This window comes from Pituophis catenifer, unplaced genomic scaffold, assembly GCF_029215685.1.
Source record: "Pituophis catenifer annectens isolate HBS135680 unplaced genomic scaffold, rPitCat1.0.hap2 SCAF_4, whole genome shotgun sequence".
NCBI lineage: Eukaryota > Metazoa > Chordata > Lepidosauria > Squamata > Colubridae > Pituophis > Pituophis catenifer.
Genome location: NW_027256884.1, coordinates 40,114,519 through 40,135,573, shown reverse-complemented (window position 1 = coordinate 40,135,573; position 21,055 = coordinate 40,114,519). Strand labels below are relative to the sequence as shown.

General features: G+C 35.9%; 1 protein-coding gene across 4 annotated transcripts in view; it reads right to left on the bottom strand.

Moving 5' to 3' along the window:
* Nucleotides 1-322: 322 nt before the first annotated feature.
* LOC139316594 (cohesin subunit SA-2-like) overlaps nt 323-21,055 on the bottom strand; it is a 65,733-nt gene continuing 45,000 nt past the window's right edge. For 3 of the 4 annotated variants that reach the window (XM_070943403.1, XM_070943404.1, XM_070943405.1), the window contains 10 exons: nt 19,788-19,880; nt 18,692-18,857; nt 13,367-13,518; nt 11,727-11,828; nt 8,598-8,764; nt 8,368-8,496; nt 2,783-2,973; nt 2,412-2,586; nt 1,584-1,665; nt 323-891 (listed from right to left, as the gene is read on the bottom strand). In XM_070943403.1, the coding sequence (XP_070799504.1) occupies nt 883-891; nt 1,584-1,665; nt 2,412-2,586; nt 2,783-2,973; nt 8,368-8,496; nt 8,598-8,764; nt 11,727-11,828; nt 13,367-13,518; nt 18,692-18,857; nt 19,788-19,880 (1,266 nt within the window). In that variant the 3' untranslated portion in view covers nt 323-882. Of the gene's footprint in view, nt 892-1,583; nt 1,666-2,411; nt 2,587-2,782; nt 2,974-8,367; nt 8,497-8,597; nt 8,765-11,726; nt 11,829-13,366; nt 13,519-18,691; nt 18,858-19,787; nt 19,881-21,055 lie in introns of those variants that run through there. The other variant, XM_070943406.1, reaches the window with a different exon arrangement.

The window sequence follows — 21,055 nt, the reverse complement described above, 5'->3', positions numbered from 1 at the left end:
CAGTAGCTTTTTAGGATGCTTTTCTCAGTAGGCTCAATAGCTTCACATGACTTATGAATAATGTGTTGTAATAAAATAGTGAATATTTTTAAGACTGCTATAGTCTGGAATATAAATTAAGCAACAAATATGCATACAAGAGAGATAGATTGTTTTACCACCAATGCTACCCATGTAAATGATAGTCACATCCTATATTGCAATTTAACCGTTTGGGAAAGGTTACTGTGATATCCATGCCTATGCCCTTCCTAATGCCATGATACAGTTATCTTTTTCATTTTTCCCATTATAAGAAAAAAAATGACTTGCTTTAAAAATATAGACAGAACAGATCACTCAGTTTATTTTACAAACAGCTGAATATAAAAATGTGAAATGAAATGCCTTTTTAAAAAAAAATGTGATAAACATGAGTGAACATTTTGTTGTGATATCTAAGGCAGCACACAAGAAGCAAAGTTTGTGTATTTTTTCTGATTTACATTAATTTCTATAATTTTGCTCTTCCTTTCAATCTTCTGGCTTTCTCTCTTGAAAACAGATTGTCTGCCTTATTTAAAGTTTCTTCTTTTCCATTTTGCCATAGAATACTGAGCTTCAGCTTCTTGATAGTCTACCGTCTAGAACTACATCTTGGATAGAAAGTCGAGTGTGCTTACAAAAATTGTGTGTGAGCTGGTAACATCAGAAACTATAGAAAATACTAGCTGAAGAAGCTTCCATTTTATATAAATTTATCAGTCCATGTTGAGTTCTACCGATCAGGCATCCGAATAATTCTCGCAAAAATAGTTCAAAACCCATTCTGCCTTTCTGGTTGGCTTTTTATTTATTTATTTATTTACATAAAAAGTAGAGGCATTTCCAGCAATCTTCCTCTTAGGTATCCTAAACAATATAAAAATAAGACAATTAGTGACAAAGATAGTATTTTAAAAGACAAATTTATTAAATTATGTTTCTTCATAGCCTCTTACAGTTACTATCATCCCTTGTAGATAGGATACTGTCCTGGAATATATATACCTCTCCTATTTTATAAAACAATTTTAATTATTATTTAATCTGCACTCACTAGATTACATGAGGTCCAAATGGCATATTTAATCTACATTTTCTTTTGACTAAAATTCCCTAGATTCAGTCCATTTTACTCTCACTAAAAAAAATTCCCTTTTACTTTTTTGTTATGAAAATTTCCAAGGGAACATATTAGTCTGTAAAAAAGAAAACAAGTATGCTCTGCCACAGGAAAAGCACCAAACCCAAGCCATGCTCAGCTAGGACAGAAGTATGATGGGATATATCAACTGTGGTCATTTTTCCCCACTTCTATTGTTCCAATGTCAGAGCGGGTGGGATTAAGATAATAGGAAACTGTTAAATCCAGGTAATTCAAAGCCTTTATACACTTTACACGTGCTAATATCTGGCAAGATTCTATTACAGGGATCACAGAAATGAACTTACATAAAACAAAAGTATTACTAAAGCAAATTATTTCAAAGGATTAATTGATGTATTCTTTCTATTAGTGAAAGAAAAAAATATTTTAAAACTATGTTAGAATCTTTCTTAACCTGCTCAGTGCCAACAACATCAATATCGGCTTCTTCAAGGGGAGCCTCTCCCAAATCCTCTTCCTTGATTGGAGCCTGGGTACTAAAATGAGAGGGAGGGGAAAATTGTTTCTTGTCTTCCAAGTGAAATTATTTGCTTGGTTCTTGTTAATTTTTACAATAATAATTCTGACAATATTTAATCATAATAATTTAGGAATCAATTAAATAATAGTTTAATGTAAGACACAAATTTCACCCCTAGCGTTGTGTTTCTTTTTCAAGAAAAGATCATTTCTGTCTGAAACTCGAAAGCTGTTGATGTCCTAAACAACGCTGAAGGAAATGGATCAATAATCTGATTTAGAACATGACAATGTTCTTCAACAAAGACTCCATTTAAATGTCATATTTTTTCTGTCCATATGCTTCACTTCTTTTAAAATAATTAAAGAAACCTAGTGTATTTAGATGTTTCTAAATAGAACTTTTTTGAATGGAAGAATTTTCTATATCACACCTGCTTTGTAACTTTCAAAAATGGCTTTCTATTCAGCAGAAAAGGCAGGAAGCATTGTTTAAAAATAATGTTTAAAAAATTGTCATAAATTTGAAAACCATGATGGAATTATACAAATATTAAATAATGTTTGGGACTGTGACCTGTAGATATTGTTTCAATTAACCCCCAGTATCAAATAATGTTTAAATTGCAGTCAGACTGATCTCAGGTCACTACAGAAATTTAGATATATTTCGAAGAAAGAAAACACTGCAACTTCTACTGTATGTAATGAACTAGATTTGATGACATATCCTGTTTATCAGAGTTAATCCAACAATTCTTACCTATGTTTTCTCTTTGGGGTTGCAGAACCCAATGGGAGAGAATATTCTTGGTGATAACTATCATGAGATTTTAGCCTCTTCCTGTTTCTCAGTCCCAAGGAAGACAGGCAAGATGGATGATGAGTCTCAGAAGTCCTATTTGCTCTGTCTATGTGACTCATTTTAGACCAAGATCCTGAAACAGATAATTTCATCATTCATACTTTAGCATACTTCAGCCATGTATCTCACTGAACATTGAAGTAGAAAGATACAGGTATTACTGAGGCCTAAAATCATCCTACTTGAAGTGGTATATCAGAAATGTTGACATGTCATCAATCCTATGATCCAAATGTAAGCTTTTTATACATATTTTGGAAATGTCATACCTTCAGATAATTTCCTTTTAAAAGAAGATGTCCTAGTAATGCTAACAGATGGCCACTCTTGTAAGCTGCTGATAGCAGAATTCTCATCATCATCACTAGCCAACAAAGAAGTTCTGTACCAAGCCACTGAGTACCAAGTATCTTCTTTACAAAGTGCTGTTTCGGGTACATATCTTAGCAAATAACTATATCTGAATGTGAAGATTGGGGAAAAAAACCATTAAGTTACTTTTTCCCTATTTTAATTAACATTCTTTAAGAAAAGATGCAAATACTCATATTACATATAAATTAGACTTAAAATTTGACAACCTCCAACATTGCTTCTCATCCAAAATGTGACAACAGATTGTAGGAAGTTAGCACCCACCCCTCTCCTAAAAGAATGAAATATTCTAGGAAATATTAAAAAGGCAGAATATTATACCTCCCTGGATGAGAAAAGAAAACATGCTCTTGGAAAGCAACCCCCACCTTTTCTAATAACCGCAGAAAGGCTGGCCCAGCTTATCTACAACACAAAAAACCTTCACCCTCAGGACAGAATAGGACTAGCCCCTACCCCTCTCACCACATGACAACTGAGAAAATTCAACCAAGCCTGGGACTCAAGACAACCTACAAAGTTACCCTGCATGGCCCCATGGGAGTCTGACAACCAATCAGGATACATTTCTTGCCATAAGAACAGGAAGCAAGTTCAAAGCCCAACAGAGGGTATAAAACTCTCTTCCTCTCTCACTCGTTCTCTTTTTGTCCAGGACCTTAAACCATCTGGTCCTGTCCACCATTAAATCATCTTCCAAGCAGCCTCCATGTTTCCAGTGTCTTTCTTCCCACTTGGAACTGAACCCAGATGGACATTTCTTCCAACAATTTGGCAACCCAGATGGGACTCCAAGCTGCCCTGACCAATAGACCTGACCCAGGTAAGCCTCCCTTGCCAGCAGCAGACCCATTGAGTCCGTGGGTGAGTTTTCCTGGACATTGGCCATTTGAAACAAAGGTTTCAAAGGGGTTTTGAGTTTTGAGCTCAAAGGCTGCTTGGAAAGAAGGTGAGTATCTTTAAATTTTAACTTTTAAAGCCCAGAAAAGCATGGGATATATGTCTATGCCTGTTATGTGAGAGTAAGAGGGCCCTTCTCCCAATCATAGTTGGGAGAGCCTTGGTAATACAAGGGTTTAAGGCACCCTGTTATTAAGCTGCTTAAGACCAGCTGCCTGCAATTACTGCAGGGTTCGAATCTCGCCAAGGCTCAAGGTTGACTCAGCCTTCCATCCTTTCTAAGGTAGGTGAAATGAGGACCCAGTTTGTGGGGGCAATAAGCTGACTTTGTATAAATATACAAAAGGATGAAGGCTATTGCTGAGCACATTGTAAGCCGCCCTGAGTCTTCGGAGAAGGGCGGCATATAAATCAAATTAACATAAAAATAAAATAAAATAAATAGTTGGATCTTGCTTCCTCTGTGTGTTCTACCAAGAGAGCCTGGAAAGTATAGGGGTCAGGCCAGAGCACAGGACCTTCTGTTAGGGAAAGGAGAGAGTGTGTGAAAATGGAATGGAAAAGTGAATGAAAGAGGGTAACCAGCTGGGAAGTCACTGAGCAAAGCCCTATGTTAGGAGGTGCCCATACTCAACTGCTTAGGAAAAGCAGGTCCTCCCAGACCTCCGAGGGTCTGAAAACTGACGGCTATGTTAGGAGGTGCCCATACTCGTCTGCGTAGGGGGCTCTCTCTCTCTCTCTCTCTCTCTCTCTCTCTGTGTGTGTGTGTGTGTGTGTGTGTGTGTGTCAAAGATTTTGTGTGCCCTCAAGGTAATTGTAACTGTAAAATGTCTCCAATCCAAAAGACAAAAATTTTAAATTGCTACCAAAAAAAAAAAAAAAATTAAAAGCACTGAAAGCTTTCACCCAGTTTAGTCTGGCCAGCTAGGCAGGGTGAAGAACACTGAGTTCAGTTTTATTTTCTCTCTGTACTTTTAAGAAAAGCCCAGCTTTATGAGGGAATGTTTTAAATTAATTTACAGTATGGTTTTTATCTGTCCATCCTTTTTCTGAAGCATGTGAATCCAGTTTTTTTCTCGTCTGTGATTTGTTATAACTGGTCTATCTGTTTAATAACTGCAGTAGATTTTTTTTTTCCTTCCTCAAACCCTGCCTGCAAGCTATCTACCCACCCCCACTCTATCTCTCCATCTCTTATTTTCTTACAATGCCTTTCCTCACCCACAAAGGGGGGAGGGGCCCTGTTCTCATGTCTTTCAGGCTTGCACAGACAACTCTGCAACATGTGGAAGCAGATAACGCTGACCCAGATGCTGCCTCCAGAGGAGACCTTCCATTCATTTGAGCCAGGACATTGGGTTTGGGTCAGGGGTGAAATTCAGCAGATTCTGACAGGTTCTGGAGAACCGGTAGCAGAAATCTTGAGTAATTCAGAGAACCAGCAAATATCAACTCTGGCTGGCCCCAGAGTGGGGTGGGAATGGAGATTTTGCAGTATCTTTCCCCTGCCATGCCCATCAAGCCACACCATGCCCACCAAGCCACGCCCACAGAACCGGTAGTAAAAAAATTTGAATTCCACCACTGGTTTGGATCCAGCCCTCCACTAGAAAGTCATCACAGCAAACAGAGTGGAGCAGACCTTCCCAAGCCTGACTCACCAAACTTACCACCAAGCCAAGCCTAATGACACCCAGCAGACATGAAAGAAAGGACCCTGACCTGGACAAGTAAAAGACTAAAAGACTTTTTTCAATCCCCAGAAGACAGCTGGAAAGATTATGGGGGAGGGTGGAAATTCATTGTAAGGTTTGCTTTCTTTCCTTCATTCATAATTGTAACTGATCAGTTAAATGGATTCATGAAGGGATGGCATTTGGAGTGGTTGACACAGCAAGTTCTGAACACCTTAGATTTCTATCTGGTGGGAGGGAAATTTGTTCAGAATGTCTGTATTGCCTGTATTTTAGAAGTAGCTGCATACACAAGCACACACATAGAGACACACCATTCAGAATTAGACCGAGGTTATCCCCTTCACCTACCTCCACACAAAATTGCTCCTAGCTTGCTGGGGTTTTTTGTTTTGTTTTGTTTTGTTTTGTTTTATTCTATGGCACTAAGACCCAAGCAGTCATATCTCCCTGTTAATTCCATGGGGGAGGGGCATCCCACTCAGGCAATTCTCTCACTTGAAGATAGCAGAAAAGAGATCTCCAAAACCCAAGCCCTGATTGTGATTCACAAATGATGCTGCCCAGCTGCCCAGCTGCCCAGTAAAGCAGGATATGTAGCACTGGTGGTCTCATGAGTAGGAGTCCCAGGCCTCATTGAGTGTAATTTTTAAAATAGTAAATAGCCTGGATTGCACAATGGCTAACCTCAATTTGGCCTCACAAAAGTAAGAGCTAGGGCAGGTTTAGTAACCATCCCTTGGAAATGGGCAGCCTGTAATTTAAAGGAAAACCATGTCTGTGAAGAATTTTGGGACTTGTGCTTGCTTGAAACCTGACTGGAAGCTCACAGAAAGTGACATCAAACCTCTGAAAATAATTGGCATGGAAAATTGGAGACTGTAAATTCCTTTTCAGAACTTTTGTCCTGGTTGCTAGACCTTCATGGCTGAAAGCTCCTCATTTGGGATACTCTTCTGCTGCCTCTGTAATTGTACCCACCCCCCAATGCCTGCCTGAACTGCCTTAAGACCTGCAGTCCCGCCCCTCCAAAACACAATGAAAAGGGAAAAAGTTTGCCTTAATGATGCTTCAAATTGACTATGAGTATTAAATATACTCTGACACTTCCCTGGATTTGTGCTGAGGGTGAAATAATTGGCAAAAATTATTTGCCCTAGCATTAAAGGGGGGCTTGTAGGAAGTTAGAATGAAATATTATAGGAAATATTAAAAAGGCAAAATATTATACCTCCCTGGATGAGAAAAGGAGAAACATGCTCTTGGAAAGCAGCCCCCACCTTTGCTAATAGCCGCAGAAAGGCTGGGCCAGTTTATCTACAACACAAAAGACCTTCACCCTCAGGACAGAATAGGAGTAGCCCTCTACCACTATCTCACCACATGACAACTGAGAAGATTACATCACCCAGCAAGATTCAACGAAGCCTGGGACTCAAGACAACCTACAAAGTTACCCTGCATGGCCCCATGGGAGTCTGACAACCAATCAGGATACATTTCTTGCCACAGGAACAAGAAGCAAATTCAAAGCCCAACAGAGGGAATAAAACTCTCTCCCTCTCTCACCTATGTGCTCTTTTGCCCAGGACCTCAAACCATGTGGTCCTGTCCACCATTAAACCATCTTTCCAAGCAGTCTCCACGTTTCCAGTGTCTTTCTTCCCACTTGGAACTGAACCCAGATGGACATTTCTTCCAACAAGATCATTGGTAAATCCCCGATGCTCCAGGTTCTTTGAAATCTCCAACCTTGCTTCTCATCCCAGGAACTTTCAGTCAGCACTAAAGAAGCTTCTTGGATGAGAGGCAAAACGTTTTCAAGGAAAAAAACCAAGAAAATCCAGTTGCCTTTTGGAAAAGCACCTTTGGGACAACCATGACCTGGATGATTGAGAATCTCCATAGACATTTAACTGTCCTGAATTTTAATAGCACTGTTTTTAATGTGTGTGGTCTTTTTTTCCCTGTAAACATTATGCGCTTTTTAAACAAAGTGTTATATAAATTAATAAGAAAACTTACTCTATTGTGGCTGGTTCCAAATTATATTCAATTGCTTAATTATGTATTCTAACCTAGACATTAAATACAGAATCATTTTTCATGACTTGCTCATCAACACCTGCTCTTCTGCATGCATAAATACATATAAATATACAGGCATTATTGAAACATGTTCATCTCCATTGATCTATCATTGTCAGAGTTACCAAAAGGTCAGCCTAAAATAATGGAAAACTCATCTGTTCAGTGTAAACACAAATGTATATAACCTGAACACTTTAAAAAAAAGCTAAAATCAAATAAAAGGTAAAACACAGCTATACCTTTTATTTGGGCACATGTGTTAATTTATTATTTATATCTTGCCTTTATTATTTTTTTAGAAATAACTCAAGGCAACAAACATATCAAACAAACATATCAAACATCTATTTTCCTCACCATAACAACCTTGTGTGTGGATTGGGCTGATGGCGAGTGACTGGCCCAAAGACACCCACATAGCTTTCATGGCTAAGGCAGGACTTAAACTCACGATTTTATGCTTTCTAGCCCAGTGACCAAACTAGCTAGACCACTAAACAAAACACATAGTGCAACAGCAAATGCATCATTCTTGACAATGCCTGGATTTCTAAAGTTAAATAATGTAGGTATTTTTAAATTGTTGAACTTTCAGAAAATTTTAAATATAGAATGTCATGTAAGTGCACCAGCATTTCAGGGGCAAAACTGTCGAATAGTCTCATATTTTATGCTTTTTCTGTGCACCTTCCTATGACTGTGTTCAGTCAATCCCCACTAACTTCTTTATATATTGGCTCCTGTAATACTCAACTTGTTTTCTCAGAGGAACTAAAATAAAAAATAACACTTACACAAGTCTTTTATCAGGCTTTAGAAGCTTATTGGAGAATTCACTGAGGATGATGAGAAAATTTAAGTTAGGAGGTAGGCACTTCCCTTCCATTCCAGCTGCCCCTTGGAAGGCGAATTCAATACCTTCCCTTTCAACAGGAGTAAGGAAGAAATGGAAACAGAAAGGATATTTACAACACGGACATCCTTCAAACAGAAGACTAAGGGACAACATGTAATTGGCACATACTTGTGTATCATAGCTACTAATTCTCGACTTTTCACCTGGTCCCAGCCAAATGTCAAAGAAAAGCGCCGGGCAAGCTCTTTAATGTTGTTGAAGGAGGTGGTGGAGGAATCCAAGTTATTGCTGCTATTGCTGCCATCACCTTGGCTTTCAACATGCTTCTGAAACAGCTGCAGATCACAGACATTGGTTTAAAGTTTATAGGCAATAAAACAATCCCCAAGAAGACATATCTGGCATAGAACCAACAGATTCCTTGCTCAGGATGCAAGCATACATTAATTTATACAATAATCCAATTATATATTTTAAGAATCCCATCAAGCTGAACAAGAATGTGAATGGCACAGATGAGAGTCAAGAGCAGGAAGTTTAGGGAAGAGAACAAGAGAACAAGATATCATTAGCATGCAAAGACATTAAAATATGTGCTGGAAAAAAATTGTTCCCATTTCAAACAAGGGTTCTGATTTTTGTAATGAGCACAAAATACACTCTCATAAGTACCAGAAAGAGCAATTATTTGTCTCAAGTTATGTGCTTCTGATTACAAAGACTTCTTGATAAGTACTTAATTGTTCATTTAAAAACCAGTATATTTTTCTTTTAATCTTGACGAAGTTCTGTTTTTATTTACTGTATTGCATTACAGCATACATTACTGCAGATTTAAATTTTAGTTCATGCCCTTAAAAAGTAGAGGACAGAATAGCGTATATAAATAAAATGTAGTTGATAAAATTGTTCTCTTCTAAATTTTGCTTTGGAAGTGGAATTTGTAGCAAATTAAATCTGGAGTTCCAAAACAATCTTTCACATGCAAATATATGCCCAAAATGGGATGAAACATTGAAAAATAATTAGGTATTCTTGCAGCCACTTTTTCACTACAAATTATCTTCCTAGGTGTACTATTTAGATATAGTTCATTTTATTATTTACATATATAATAAATACTTTAATTAAATACTTGTCTAAAACAGTTACTGCTCATTTGATGCATTCATTCTGATATATCCCTTTATTGTTTTAATCTGTTAGATGTATGTGATCGAAGATTTCTGACTTCCTGACAACTTCTCCATTGACTTTACTTGTGGGAAACCAGCAGGGAAGGTCACAAATTGTAATCATGTGATCATGGGACACTGCAACGGTTAGAAATGTGTGCCAGTTGCCAAGCATCTGGGTTGTAATCTTGTGATTGCAGAGGCTCTGAAGTGGCTGAAATTTCAACAACTAGTCATAAGTACTACACCACTGTTTTAAGTTCAAATGGTCACTGAACAAGGACCATCTGTGTTCAATCATGTGTTCATAAACACATAATGAAAAATCTATGCTGTAAGGAAATGACATTGCCAATATAGGTAAATTTCATTATGGACTTAGACCAACATATGAAAACTACCAGGTAGGCCTAAAAAAATTAGGCCTGCATGTAAGCCTAAACATTAATCTATTCCTATATTGAAAAGCTAATGTGCAGAGATAATTCCTGAACTGTCCCACAATAATGGAATTTCTTTCCAATAGAGATCAGGCATACAAAAGACTAAACTATTTTTATATTTAATTCAAAAACTTATACCAGGAAGATTTTTGGAGACACAAATTAAAGCAAATAAGGAAGACTTTTCTATTGGTTTATTATATTTTTATGTTTTATATAAATATTTTATTGTATCGTGTTGTGTTAATTAAAAAGTGCCAAATTAGAAGGTAGCAATACAACTATATATTAATCCACTATATATCCCAATATAAAAGAGAAGGCAAATTCCGTTTTCCCATGCAGATTGGTTAGATGGTTTATCACATTTTAATCTGCACTATTTCAAGTTCAATCTAAACTGGACCAGCTGTCCTTGCAATATGTAAACACAGGCTCCTGACTATGTGAGCAGAACTTACAACTTACTGAATGCTGACCCCCCCTTATCTCACGTTTCAAGCGATAGCTTATGAATCTTCTTAAGTTCATTTTGATAACATGTGTGAAATCCAGTGAGGTCATATATCAGCCATCTGAAGAGGGATGTTCTGAAGCCTGGAGGCTGCCATGGATATTAGCTTCACACAGCTCGTTCTGAGCAGTTAAGTAGGATAACTATGTACACTAAAGCAATACCTTCAGTGCAGCTTGCTTGGAAAGCATGTTGCTAGCAGTTATCTCAATGGTTTTGTAGCCTGTGAGATCATAATCTTCTCTCACTAGATCTTTAAAGAGACAGTCAGCTATCACCTTTTCTCTCAAAATATATTTGCCCAATTGAGTTTTTGTTGAAAGAGCATTTTTTCATTTATTTTGTTTGTTTAATTTTTATTTGTGATATGAAATAGCAAAATAAGACACTATGGTCCAATAGTTGTCATACATACACATTTTCCTTTTTTCTGTGAATTCTGCTCTATATACTTACTATATTTATGTGCCAATCAGTTATCTCAGTCAAATGGAAGACTGAGATATATAATCTGGTACAACATGTGAAAAATGGCTGGATGTATAGTTGAGAGGATGCATTACAATCTCTGTCAAGAAAGGTGGCCTGCTTCCTCTGAGAAATCTTGACAATCCACCAGATACAGCCATTTACATTCAATCTGGCTGCCCTAAGGAGCCAGTAAGGACGTGAAGTAATTGCTTCAAACCAGAAAGTTCTAACCACTTCCTTGAGTTCTATAAAATCAGAAGAATCTCAACCCTCTGCAATCCCATATATCTCCATTCTTCCATTCCAAGGATTCTTCATCAGTCCTCTCTAACTCTTACCAGGACTTTTCAACAATATTTTAAAATATCATGACTACAAGATTTGATAATCTCTGAATCAAGTGATTAAAAGAGTGGGATCCAGAAGTGCATGGAGCAGACTTCGATGATCTGGTAGCTATAATGAGTGCAGGGCAAGAAGTCATCTTCGTTTTTTTTTTTTTTTTTTAAAAACCCTTTTAATAAAAAAAGATTGCAGTTAGCTACCCTGAATCAGGCTACATTCTGCTACTGAAGCTCTTTTCTTTGTAGACCGTCATGATCTAACTGCAACATATTTTCTAAGGTTCATTACCAAAGCAATGTTCCTGAACTGTTCTCACAGAAAGCATAGCTGTCCAGAGGAATATTCTCACCTGCTGTAAGCAGAGGATCAATGTTCTTGCACTTTGAATTTTGTTGTTGTTCCTTGTCCGGCTCAAAGTCTCTTTAATTATATCTCCAAAATCATTATACACCTGTCAAATGGAAAAGAGGAACATAGCTTTTTAGATCAAGGTACAATGTCAAAAAACCCTCAGAAATCAGAAGCCTTTAATAAAAAAGGATACTATTTAATTGATAGCTATAAATAGGCAATATTAGAGGCACATAAAATGTTTCAAAACTGAAATACTCAAAACAAATTGTGCCCAGCGTAGCAGGAGTGTTTGACCTTTCTGAATTTGAAGTAGCTGTTTCAAAACAGGTGTTTTGAACTCAAAACTGGGTTGTTGCTTGTTGAGAACATTTGGTCTGAACAGTGTTGGAACATTTCCGATATGCCCAGAACAGCTGTCTCACATTTGAGGCAATGTTTCAGGCATGTAATGTTCTGGATACTATTAATATTTGTAGCACAATCTTCCCTATGACTAGATAAAAGTACACAGCAACATCCAAATTCATGGCTACAGTTTGGATAACCAACATTTTGCACCCAGATGTGTTGGATTTTAATTTTCTTCAAACCTTAAAAACAGCTAGGGAGCTAGAAGTTATAGTTCAAAACATACAGAAGGTAGGCATATAATTGTCTACTCCTGATTTACAGCCTTCCAACCTTAGATTACTTTGCACGTAACTTTATTCTATTTGTGAAGTAGCTAATTTCTTTAATTCAAAATCAGATTCAATTAATTTTAATAGAATACATTTCAATAAAACATGCTTAGAAACATATTTAAAGCAACACAAAACCCACAGAAGAGTAAACAAGAAAAAGCTGACAATGTTTGGATAATCACATAAAGATTAAAAAAATATTGCACTCAATTCTGTTGTACTGCAGATCTACAAGTTTTCCATAGAAGTTATGATGAAGTCATGAACCGGTGCTATCACCACACAAAGGACACAGTTATATAATTTGCATGATTTACTTCAGAGTTCCCCAACCTTTCCAGCAGGGGAGGGGGGAGAGGGGATGGTTCTGCATACACAGCCAGCAAGCACGTACGCACAGCTCCATTTGTGCGAGTGACATGCACATGCGCCCACCACTCACACAAATGGAGCATGTGTGCACGTGCTTGCCCGCTGCTCGTGCAAATGGGGATGCCTGCACCCGCCGATTCCACAGTCTGGTTGCACTTATTCCTTTTGCCCCCCCCCCCATTGTACAAAAACATATGTTTCCCTTTTCAAGCATTCATACTGGATATAAGAAACATGCTTTCCAATTAAAAACAATAGATTTCTAGGCTTTAATATGCCAAAGGTTTTCCAAAATACAGTATGCATGTGTTACTTCACAGATATGGTTGCAATACATATAAACCATATCAGAAATAGCAAGATTTCTTTCCATGCAGATTTGTTTCAGAGTGAAACAACAAAAAAGTTCATGGATAAAGTAAACATTTATCCAGTTATCATAAATTGGTCTCTCATAAAATCTGTAGCCATCTGTTTATATTGTGACCCTGCATCAATGGAATAACATTCAAGTATTTACCAAAAAATCAGAGGTTAATTTTATAATGCTTGGAAGACATCAAGGGGAATATGCCATTACCTTCATATAATGCTTATAGATTTCAGCAGCAGCTGTTATCTCAACAACATTACAGATGATCAATTTGCAGTAAGCTGCAAGGAGGCATCGCTTTAAATGCAAAGCATCTAGCTTCTGGTTTTCCTTTACCTTCACATCACTTTCTCTCATATCTGTAGAGAGGAGTTTGATTAGGTTTCATTCTAAAATGATAATGAATGATATATTTCAAAAATAACAGACACTCCAGTATTTCATCAGTTCTCTAAACCACCACAATCACATCACCTTAAATGTATTTCCAATAGAAGTGAATATATGCAGCTGAGGGTTGAACTGTGGAATTCTTAGTGTTCTCTGAACTTGATGGTTTGTTTGCAAATTGCATCAGTGTGTACTGATGATGTTACCTAGTCAGGTAATGAAATGTCCATAAGCAAACAACCAAGCTCAGAAAGCACTAAAGACTCCACAATATTTCTCTGCTTTTTAGATAAGAGATGTTCTTTGCAGACATCATAGTGTTAGTTTTTCACTTGCTATTATAAGTAGTTCTCGAGTTACTACAATTGGGACTGGAATTTCAGTCCCTCAGTGGTGAGTCATCACACAATCAGGCTTGATTTCACAACCATTTTACCATGGTTGTCAAGCAAATCACCATGAGTAAGCAAATCACATGGTCATTAAGTGAATCTGGCTTCCCCAACTGACTTTGTTTGTTGGAAGTTAGCTGGGAAGATCACAAATTGCAATCATGTGACTGCGAGATGCTGCAACCATCCTAAATCAGGGATGTTAAACTTGCGGCCCTTGGGGGCTACTTATAAACAACATATGGCACAACAGCCTCAAGATTCAACTCAACAAGCCCAAAAAACGCAAGCAGTGGGAGGAGCTAGGCCGAAGTCTAAAATGGCGTAGGAGGTTCAGCTGATGCTCTCGAAGCTTGGAACGCCCAGAGATGGCAAATAAATGTCTATCTTGGAATGTTAACGGTTTAAATTCTCCACAAAAAAGAAAGAAAATATTTCATTATTTGAAGCAATTTCAGAACGATGTTATTTGTTTGCAAGAAACGCATATTAAATCTTCAGATCAAAAGTACTTGATAAATTCGAAATTAGGTACACACTTTGTGGCATCAGCACCAGAAAAGAAAAACGGCCTAGTAATATATGTTAAAAGAGGCTTAGTGGCCAATTTAATTGAGGCTGATACTCAAGGTAGATATATTGCAGTTGAATTAACAACACAGAGTGGGAAGCTGCTTGTAATTGGGGTATATGCACCTAATCAACAACAAGATAAATTTTACAAACTTTTACATACTAAAATACTACAATGGGATTATAGATCCTTATTTTTAATGGGTGATTGGAATGGGGTATTAGATACCCAGAAAGATAAGAAAAGTCTTTCCAAGATCTCAATGCGTGCTAAGTTGCCTAAATCTTTTTTTGATATTTTGGAGGATATGGAGCTTAGAGACATTTGGAGAGAAAGGAACGTATTGGAGAGCGATTTTACTTTTTTCTCAGATAGGCACCAATCTTTTTCAAGGATTGATTTTATATTAACTACAAACGATCTTTTTTCTAGGGTGAAGAGTACGAAGATATGTCCAAGAACTTTAACTGATCATAGCCCGGTTTGGGTGGAACTAGAGCAGGAGAGAGGGGAATGGAGGTCTTGGAGGCTAAATGAGAATTTATTCAGATATGAAGACAATTTGTGTGAGCTTAAAAAACAAATGAAAGAATTTTTTATTAATAATATGAACAAAGGAACTTCGATGGAGATGGTATGGGATGCGTGTAAGGCTTATATGAGAGGAACATTAATTTTTTTGAATAATAAATATAGATTAAAACAACAAAATAGACGGAAAGAGATAGAGGAGGAAATTAAAAAGAAGGAACAATTGCTTATAATTAATCCGGGAGATAAAAAGGCAAAAGATATGATTAATATTTTAAGAGAGCAATTTAATATGTTAATGGCGGGGCAAGTCGCAACTAGCATACAATATGCCAGACATAATACGTTTTGTAATGCTAATAAACCTGGGAGATGGTTGGCTTACACGATGAGGAAAAAACAGAAATCACGTATTATAGACAAAATAGAATTTAGAGGTAAAGAGATTTATCAACAGAATTTAATAAAAAAGGCTTTTTTGGAGTTTTATACAAAATTATATGCTAAAGAAGCAATTCAAGATGTTGATATTGATAGATATCTAAAGATGGAGATTCCTGAATTAACGTTGGAACAGAGAGATAGATTGAATCAACCTATAACTTCTGAGGAAATTGTTGGAGCAATTAAATAATTAAAAATAGGTAAGGCTCCGGGAACAGATGGACTAACAGCTGTTTATTATAAACATTTACAATCCGAAATGTTAGAACCATTAAAAATTTTATTTAATAAAATACAATTAGGAGGAGGAGTACCACCTTCTTGGAAAACAGCCTTTGTTTCACTAATTCCAAAGGAGGACCGAAATTCCATTAAGCCGGAGAATTATAGGCCAATTTCACTTCTGAATACTGACTATAAGATTTTTGCTAAAATATTAGCTAATAGACTAATGCCAGTTATGCAACAAATAATTCACAATGATCAATCTGGGTTTATAAAAGGTAGACAAATGAGATATAATGTTAGACAAATTGTAAACTTATTGGAATATTTGGAAAAACATAATCAAGTCCCTGCAGCGTTTATATTCTTGGATGCAGAGAAGGCATTTGATCGTTTGAACTGGCAATTTTTGTTTAAAATAATAGAGAAAATGCACTTTGGGGAATATTTTACACAATCAATTAGAGCGATATACCAACAGCAATCAGCACAAATCATAGTTAATGGAGGTTTAACAGAGGCTTTTAAAATTGAGAAAGGAACAAGACAGGGGTGTCCTCTGTCCCCACTATTATTTATTTTGACTTTGGAGGTATTACTGAATAAGATACGTGATTCACAAAAATTGAAGGGTATTGTAATTAGACAACAAGATTACAGATTAAGAGCCTTTGCAGATGATTTGGTTATTACCTTATCTCAACCTATAGAGTCGGCTCCATATATATTGGATATAATTAATCAATATGGGAAAGTATCAGGATTTAAAGTTAATTCACATAAGACAAAGATGATAGTTAAAAATATGACTACATTTGAAAGAGACAAATTAGCAAGATTAACAGATTTTGAAATAGTTAAAAAGGTTAAATATCTAGGGGTATACATAGCAGCTTCAAATACAAAATTATACAAAAACAATTATGAGGTACTTTGGCAGAAGGTACAGAAGGATATGGAAAATTGGAAAAAATTACAGTTGTCTTTATTGGGAAGAATTGCAGCAATTAAAATGAATGTTTTACCTAGATTTTTATTTCTGTTCCAAATGATACCTGTGCTTAAGAAAGATGAAAATCTGAGAGAATGGCAGAAAGGTGTTAATACTTTTATTTGGGCTGGGAAAAAACCCAGAATAAAAATGAAAATTATACAAGATACACGTGAAAGAGGGGGTCTTAAAATGCCTAATTTAAGATTATATTATGAAGCAGCGGTTTTATCACAAATCAGTGATTGGTTTAATTTAACTGAGGGGAGAATTTTGAATTTAGAAGGTTATGATTTGTTATATGGATGGCATGCCTATTTGTTATATGACAAAAAAGTGGATAAAGTATTTAAGGTTCATATATTAAGAAATGCTTTGTTAAGGGTTTGGAAAAAATATCAATATAAGTTAAATTATAAGATACCTTTATGGGCAAATCCTAGACATGCAATAGAAAATATAAGTATAGAACAAAAACAGGAGGTGATTACCTATAAAGAGCTTCTTATTATGGAAAGGGGGGTAATGTACTTGAAATCTTTAGATATACTGAGAGAAGAAGGTATAACTTATACATGGTTTCAGTATGGTCAACTTCAAGCTAGATGGAAGGAAGATCAAAAAATTGGCTTTGTGCAAAATGAGGAGAATCTGGTAAAACAAATTAGAGATCAAAAACAAATGCATATTAAAAGGTTGTATAATGCTTTATTGGAAATAGATTCTGAGACGGAATTGGTTAAAGACTGTATGATTAAATGGGCACAAAATTTTCAAGAGCCAGTAATGATGGAAACTTGGGAAAAGATTTGGATTAGAAATGTGAAATTTACACAAGCACAAAATTTAAGAGAAAATTTTTATAAAATGTTTTATAGATGGCATTTAGATCCTAAAAAATTATCATGTATGTATTCTAATGTGCAAGCTAAATGTTGGAGATGTGACTGTGATGATGCAACTTATTATCATATATGGTGGACTTGTAGAAAAATCAAAGCATTTTGGATAAAGATTTGGTGGGTGATGCAGAATATTCTCAAAAAGAGACTGAAATTTACTCCACAGTTGTTTTTACTGGGTATAACTACGGACTGTACAGTTGCAGAGACTAAATTGATTTTGAACTTGATAACAGCAGCAAGATTGTTGGTAGCACAATACTGGAAGAAGGACTTTTTGCCTACTATTGATGACTGGATATTGAAAGTAACTAATTTAGCTGAAATGGCTAAAATTTCAGCATATCTGAAGGATCACACACAAGAAAGGTACATACAGGACTGGAGAAGATGGATAGATTATATACAAAATAAGTATCAGACCAAAAAACATCAAATAGCTTATGAATGATTTCTTTTATTTGTATAAGCGTTATATAAGTGACATTAGAAGTATTATGTTTAAGAAATAGGATTTTATATATGGGGGGTTAAGAATTTTTTTTATAGGGATGTTAGTTTAATGATTGGTTATGCAATTTAGATTATTGTTAAAGATCAATAGAAATACCTTGTGTTCTGCTCTGGGAAGTCGGGGAGGGGGAGGGGGGTTGGGGGGGTTGTGGGGAAAATATGTTTGTTTTTAAAACTTTTTCAATAAAAAAAAAAAAAAAAAACTTGCGGCCCTTGGGCTGGATGGGTCACGTGCAGGCCACGCCCAGCATGTTAGAGAATGGGAGGAAAGTTGCGATATATCACATGATGACAAGGTGACTAGGCAAGTTTGACACCCCTGTCCTAAATGAACTATAATGTTTTTGACTCATTTGTTTAATTGTGTTTTCTTCATCTAGTCTTAGGACTTGCGTGGCAAGAAGATCACATTTTATATAATATTTATGCATTAATATTTCAAAAGGATTCACAAACTTTTAAGCTCTATTTTTACCAATCTATCTCGCTCTGTTTATCCTGAATGATGGAATGCAAAGTGAAAGAAGCAAAATCAGCAGCAAAATGCATTTACTGAAAAATATTGCTGACCTTTGGTTTCTTCTTCTTCCTCTCCAAAAACATGATCCCGAATAAATAAGAGCATTTTTGTCTGAAGAGATGTACTGGGAAGGTATTCCAGTAACCCAGCAGCATCATTATTGCTTGAATCCTGATGACTTAGAATTAACAGTAGATCACACAGTATCATAAAAGCCTATAAGTACAAACATCAAAAATGACTTACACATCTTTTAAAAATATTCATCATAATATTATTCTGCCTTCCTTTTTCAACTAAGATGCAAAATGAACTAATTCTAAACTGAAATTGAAATTATAGGGATCACTGGTTTTTTAAGCAATGCATAATTTGTATGAATTTATATTCAACATACTACAAATTTGCATAAATAACATCAATAATCAAAGAAATCTAATCAAAATACATATCACAGAACATTGTATAAAGATATTGCTGTTTAAAAGAGTACTGATATTTCCTTCAATTCTTCACTTCATAACGATGACTGTGGTTTTTCGGTTAAAAGCAAGGAGAAGTTAAGAAAGACTTTAAAAGCCAATAAATGACTGGTTCAGCCTAACAATTACAGAATAGTTCAGCTTTGTGTATATAAGACCTCCTTAGAAGTTTCATAAGGTTCCTTGGGAATAATGGTCTATTCAGAAATTACTATGCTCCTGGTAGACCGGTACTCTTATTTAAATTATGGACATATCACTTTTGCATAACTCCTTCCATCATCTTGATGTTCTTAGTCCAGTTTACTCAAATTATCTTGGACCCTCAGACTGATTTCTTAGATTATGACTTGATTTGTTATCTTAGTATGCGTTTTGAGTGCCTTTTGGATTATCTCCTAATTATCTGGTTTTCTCTAGTTTTTTTACTGAATTATCTGGTTGAATATTGATTCTAAGATAAATTGTAGCCCATCCCAACTATGCTTTCAACTCTGCTAAGCCCACTGGGCTGATATGGGACATCTTCCCAATTTTCTAAAGACTTTAATATAGATTGAGATACCGCAAAACTAGGAGTGGGGACATTGTTTTTTAGCCATACTGTTATTAATTCAGGGCATGCTACAAATTTTAAAAGAAATCATGTTTTTACAACAATTACCTTTTCACGTAAGTCTCTGTTATAGTGGCTGAGGTAGCTTGTGCAAATATTGCAGTATTGCCTCAAATGTGTCCTCAAAAGAAATATATTTTCCTTCAAAAAATAGAAACCAGAAGAATATTTTTATGTTGTTGTGGTTAAGTATTATTGTTATCATTATTATACGTGATACGTCATATTAGATGTGATGAATTTAGAAAAGGCTCAAGTTTTATTTGACTTTTCTCGGTGCGCAAAGCTGAAATCCAGGCATTGTTCCAGTAGATAATGACCAACATAGTTCAAAGAGGACACCTTGTCAAAGATTATTTCAAATAGGATATCTGGCTTTCCTTAAGTTAGAAGTACATGCTGCCTACAAGCTTGAGATTTCAACCTTACATTTATTAAAACCATGGGAATAAACAGGGTGGTTTGGGAGGACTGTTAAGATAGGAAATTTTCTCTTTACTTAGGAAACATCCTTCTTGCTTTCTACAAGGCTCAGATCTCCCAGACCTCACTCAAATTCTAAAATATCAATATAAGTCTCTCAAATGCCCCTGATAGTTTGATCCTAAATTTATTTGTAGTGAAATTACCAGAGCCAGATGACCCTCTCATCTTCAGTGATAAATTTTTGAAATGGTGAATCATTTTCAACCAAGCAAGTTAGTAGATTATATGATTGCTTTTCACACCAGAAAATAACCATGGTGTCTTTTCCTCTTATATTAGCAAAACCATGGAAGAAAAAGCTATTTTCCCAAGTACTATGTATTTCTTAAATCAAGAGGACTTATCTCCATGCAAGTAGGTTTAAATTTAAATGACTCTTGTTATCAGTTGTTTCCAAGACAACAAGATGTTCATTGACTATTTCAATGACAATAGTAAGTACACTTTTCACTAAGAACAATCAGTTCAGTCTAATGGTTCTCACTTTTGAATATTTAAATGAACAGAAATGGAAATATGAAATACAACATCGATCAGATGGAAGGCATTGTTAGACACTTTCGTCCTGCCAAGTGGTAACTTTTACCTGCATGAAATCTCATCATTACAGCAAATCATAATGGGAAGTGCTAACCAAAACCATTAACTAAATATCAGAATGCTGAGTTTGTTTCTGAAAGGAGAACTGAAACAATATCTAGAAATTCCCTTTGAACTATTCAATATTTCATCTTTGAATGTTACTGGGTTAAAAAAGCTCAAACATATTTTTTTCAGATCATTAAATGGTTGATATAGGTTATGAGAAATCGTAGGAAGAAATATGAGGC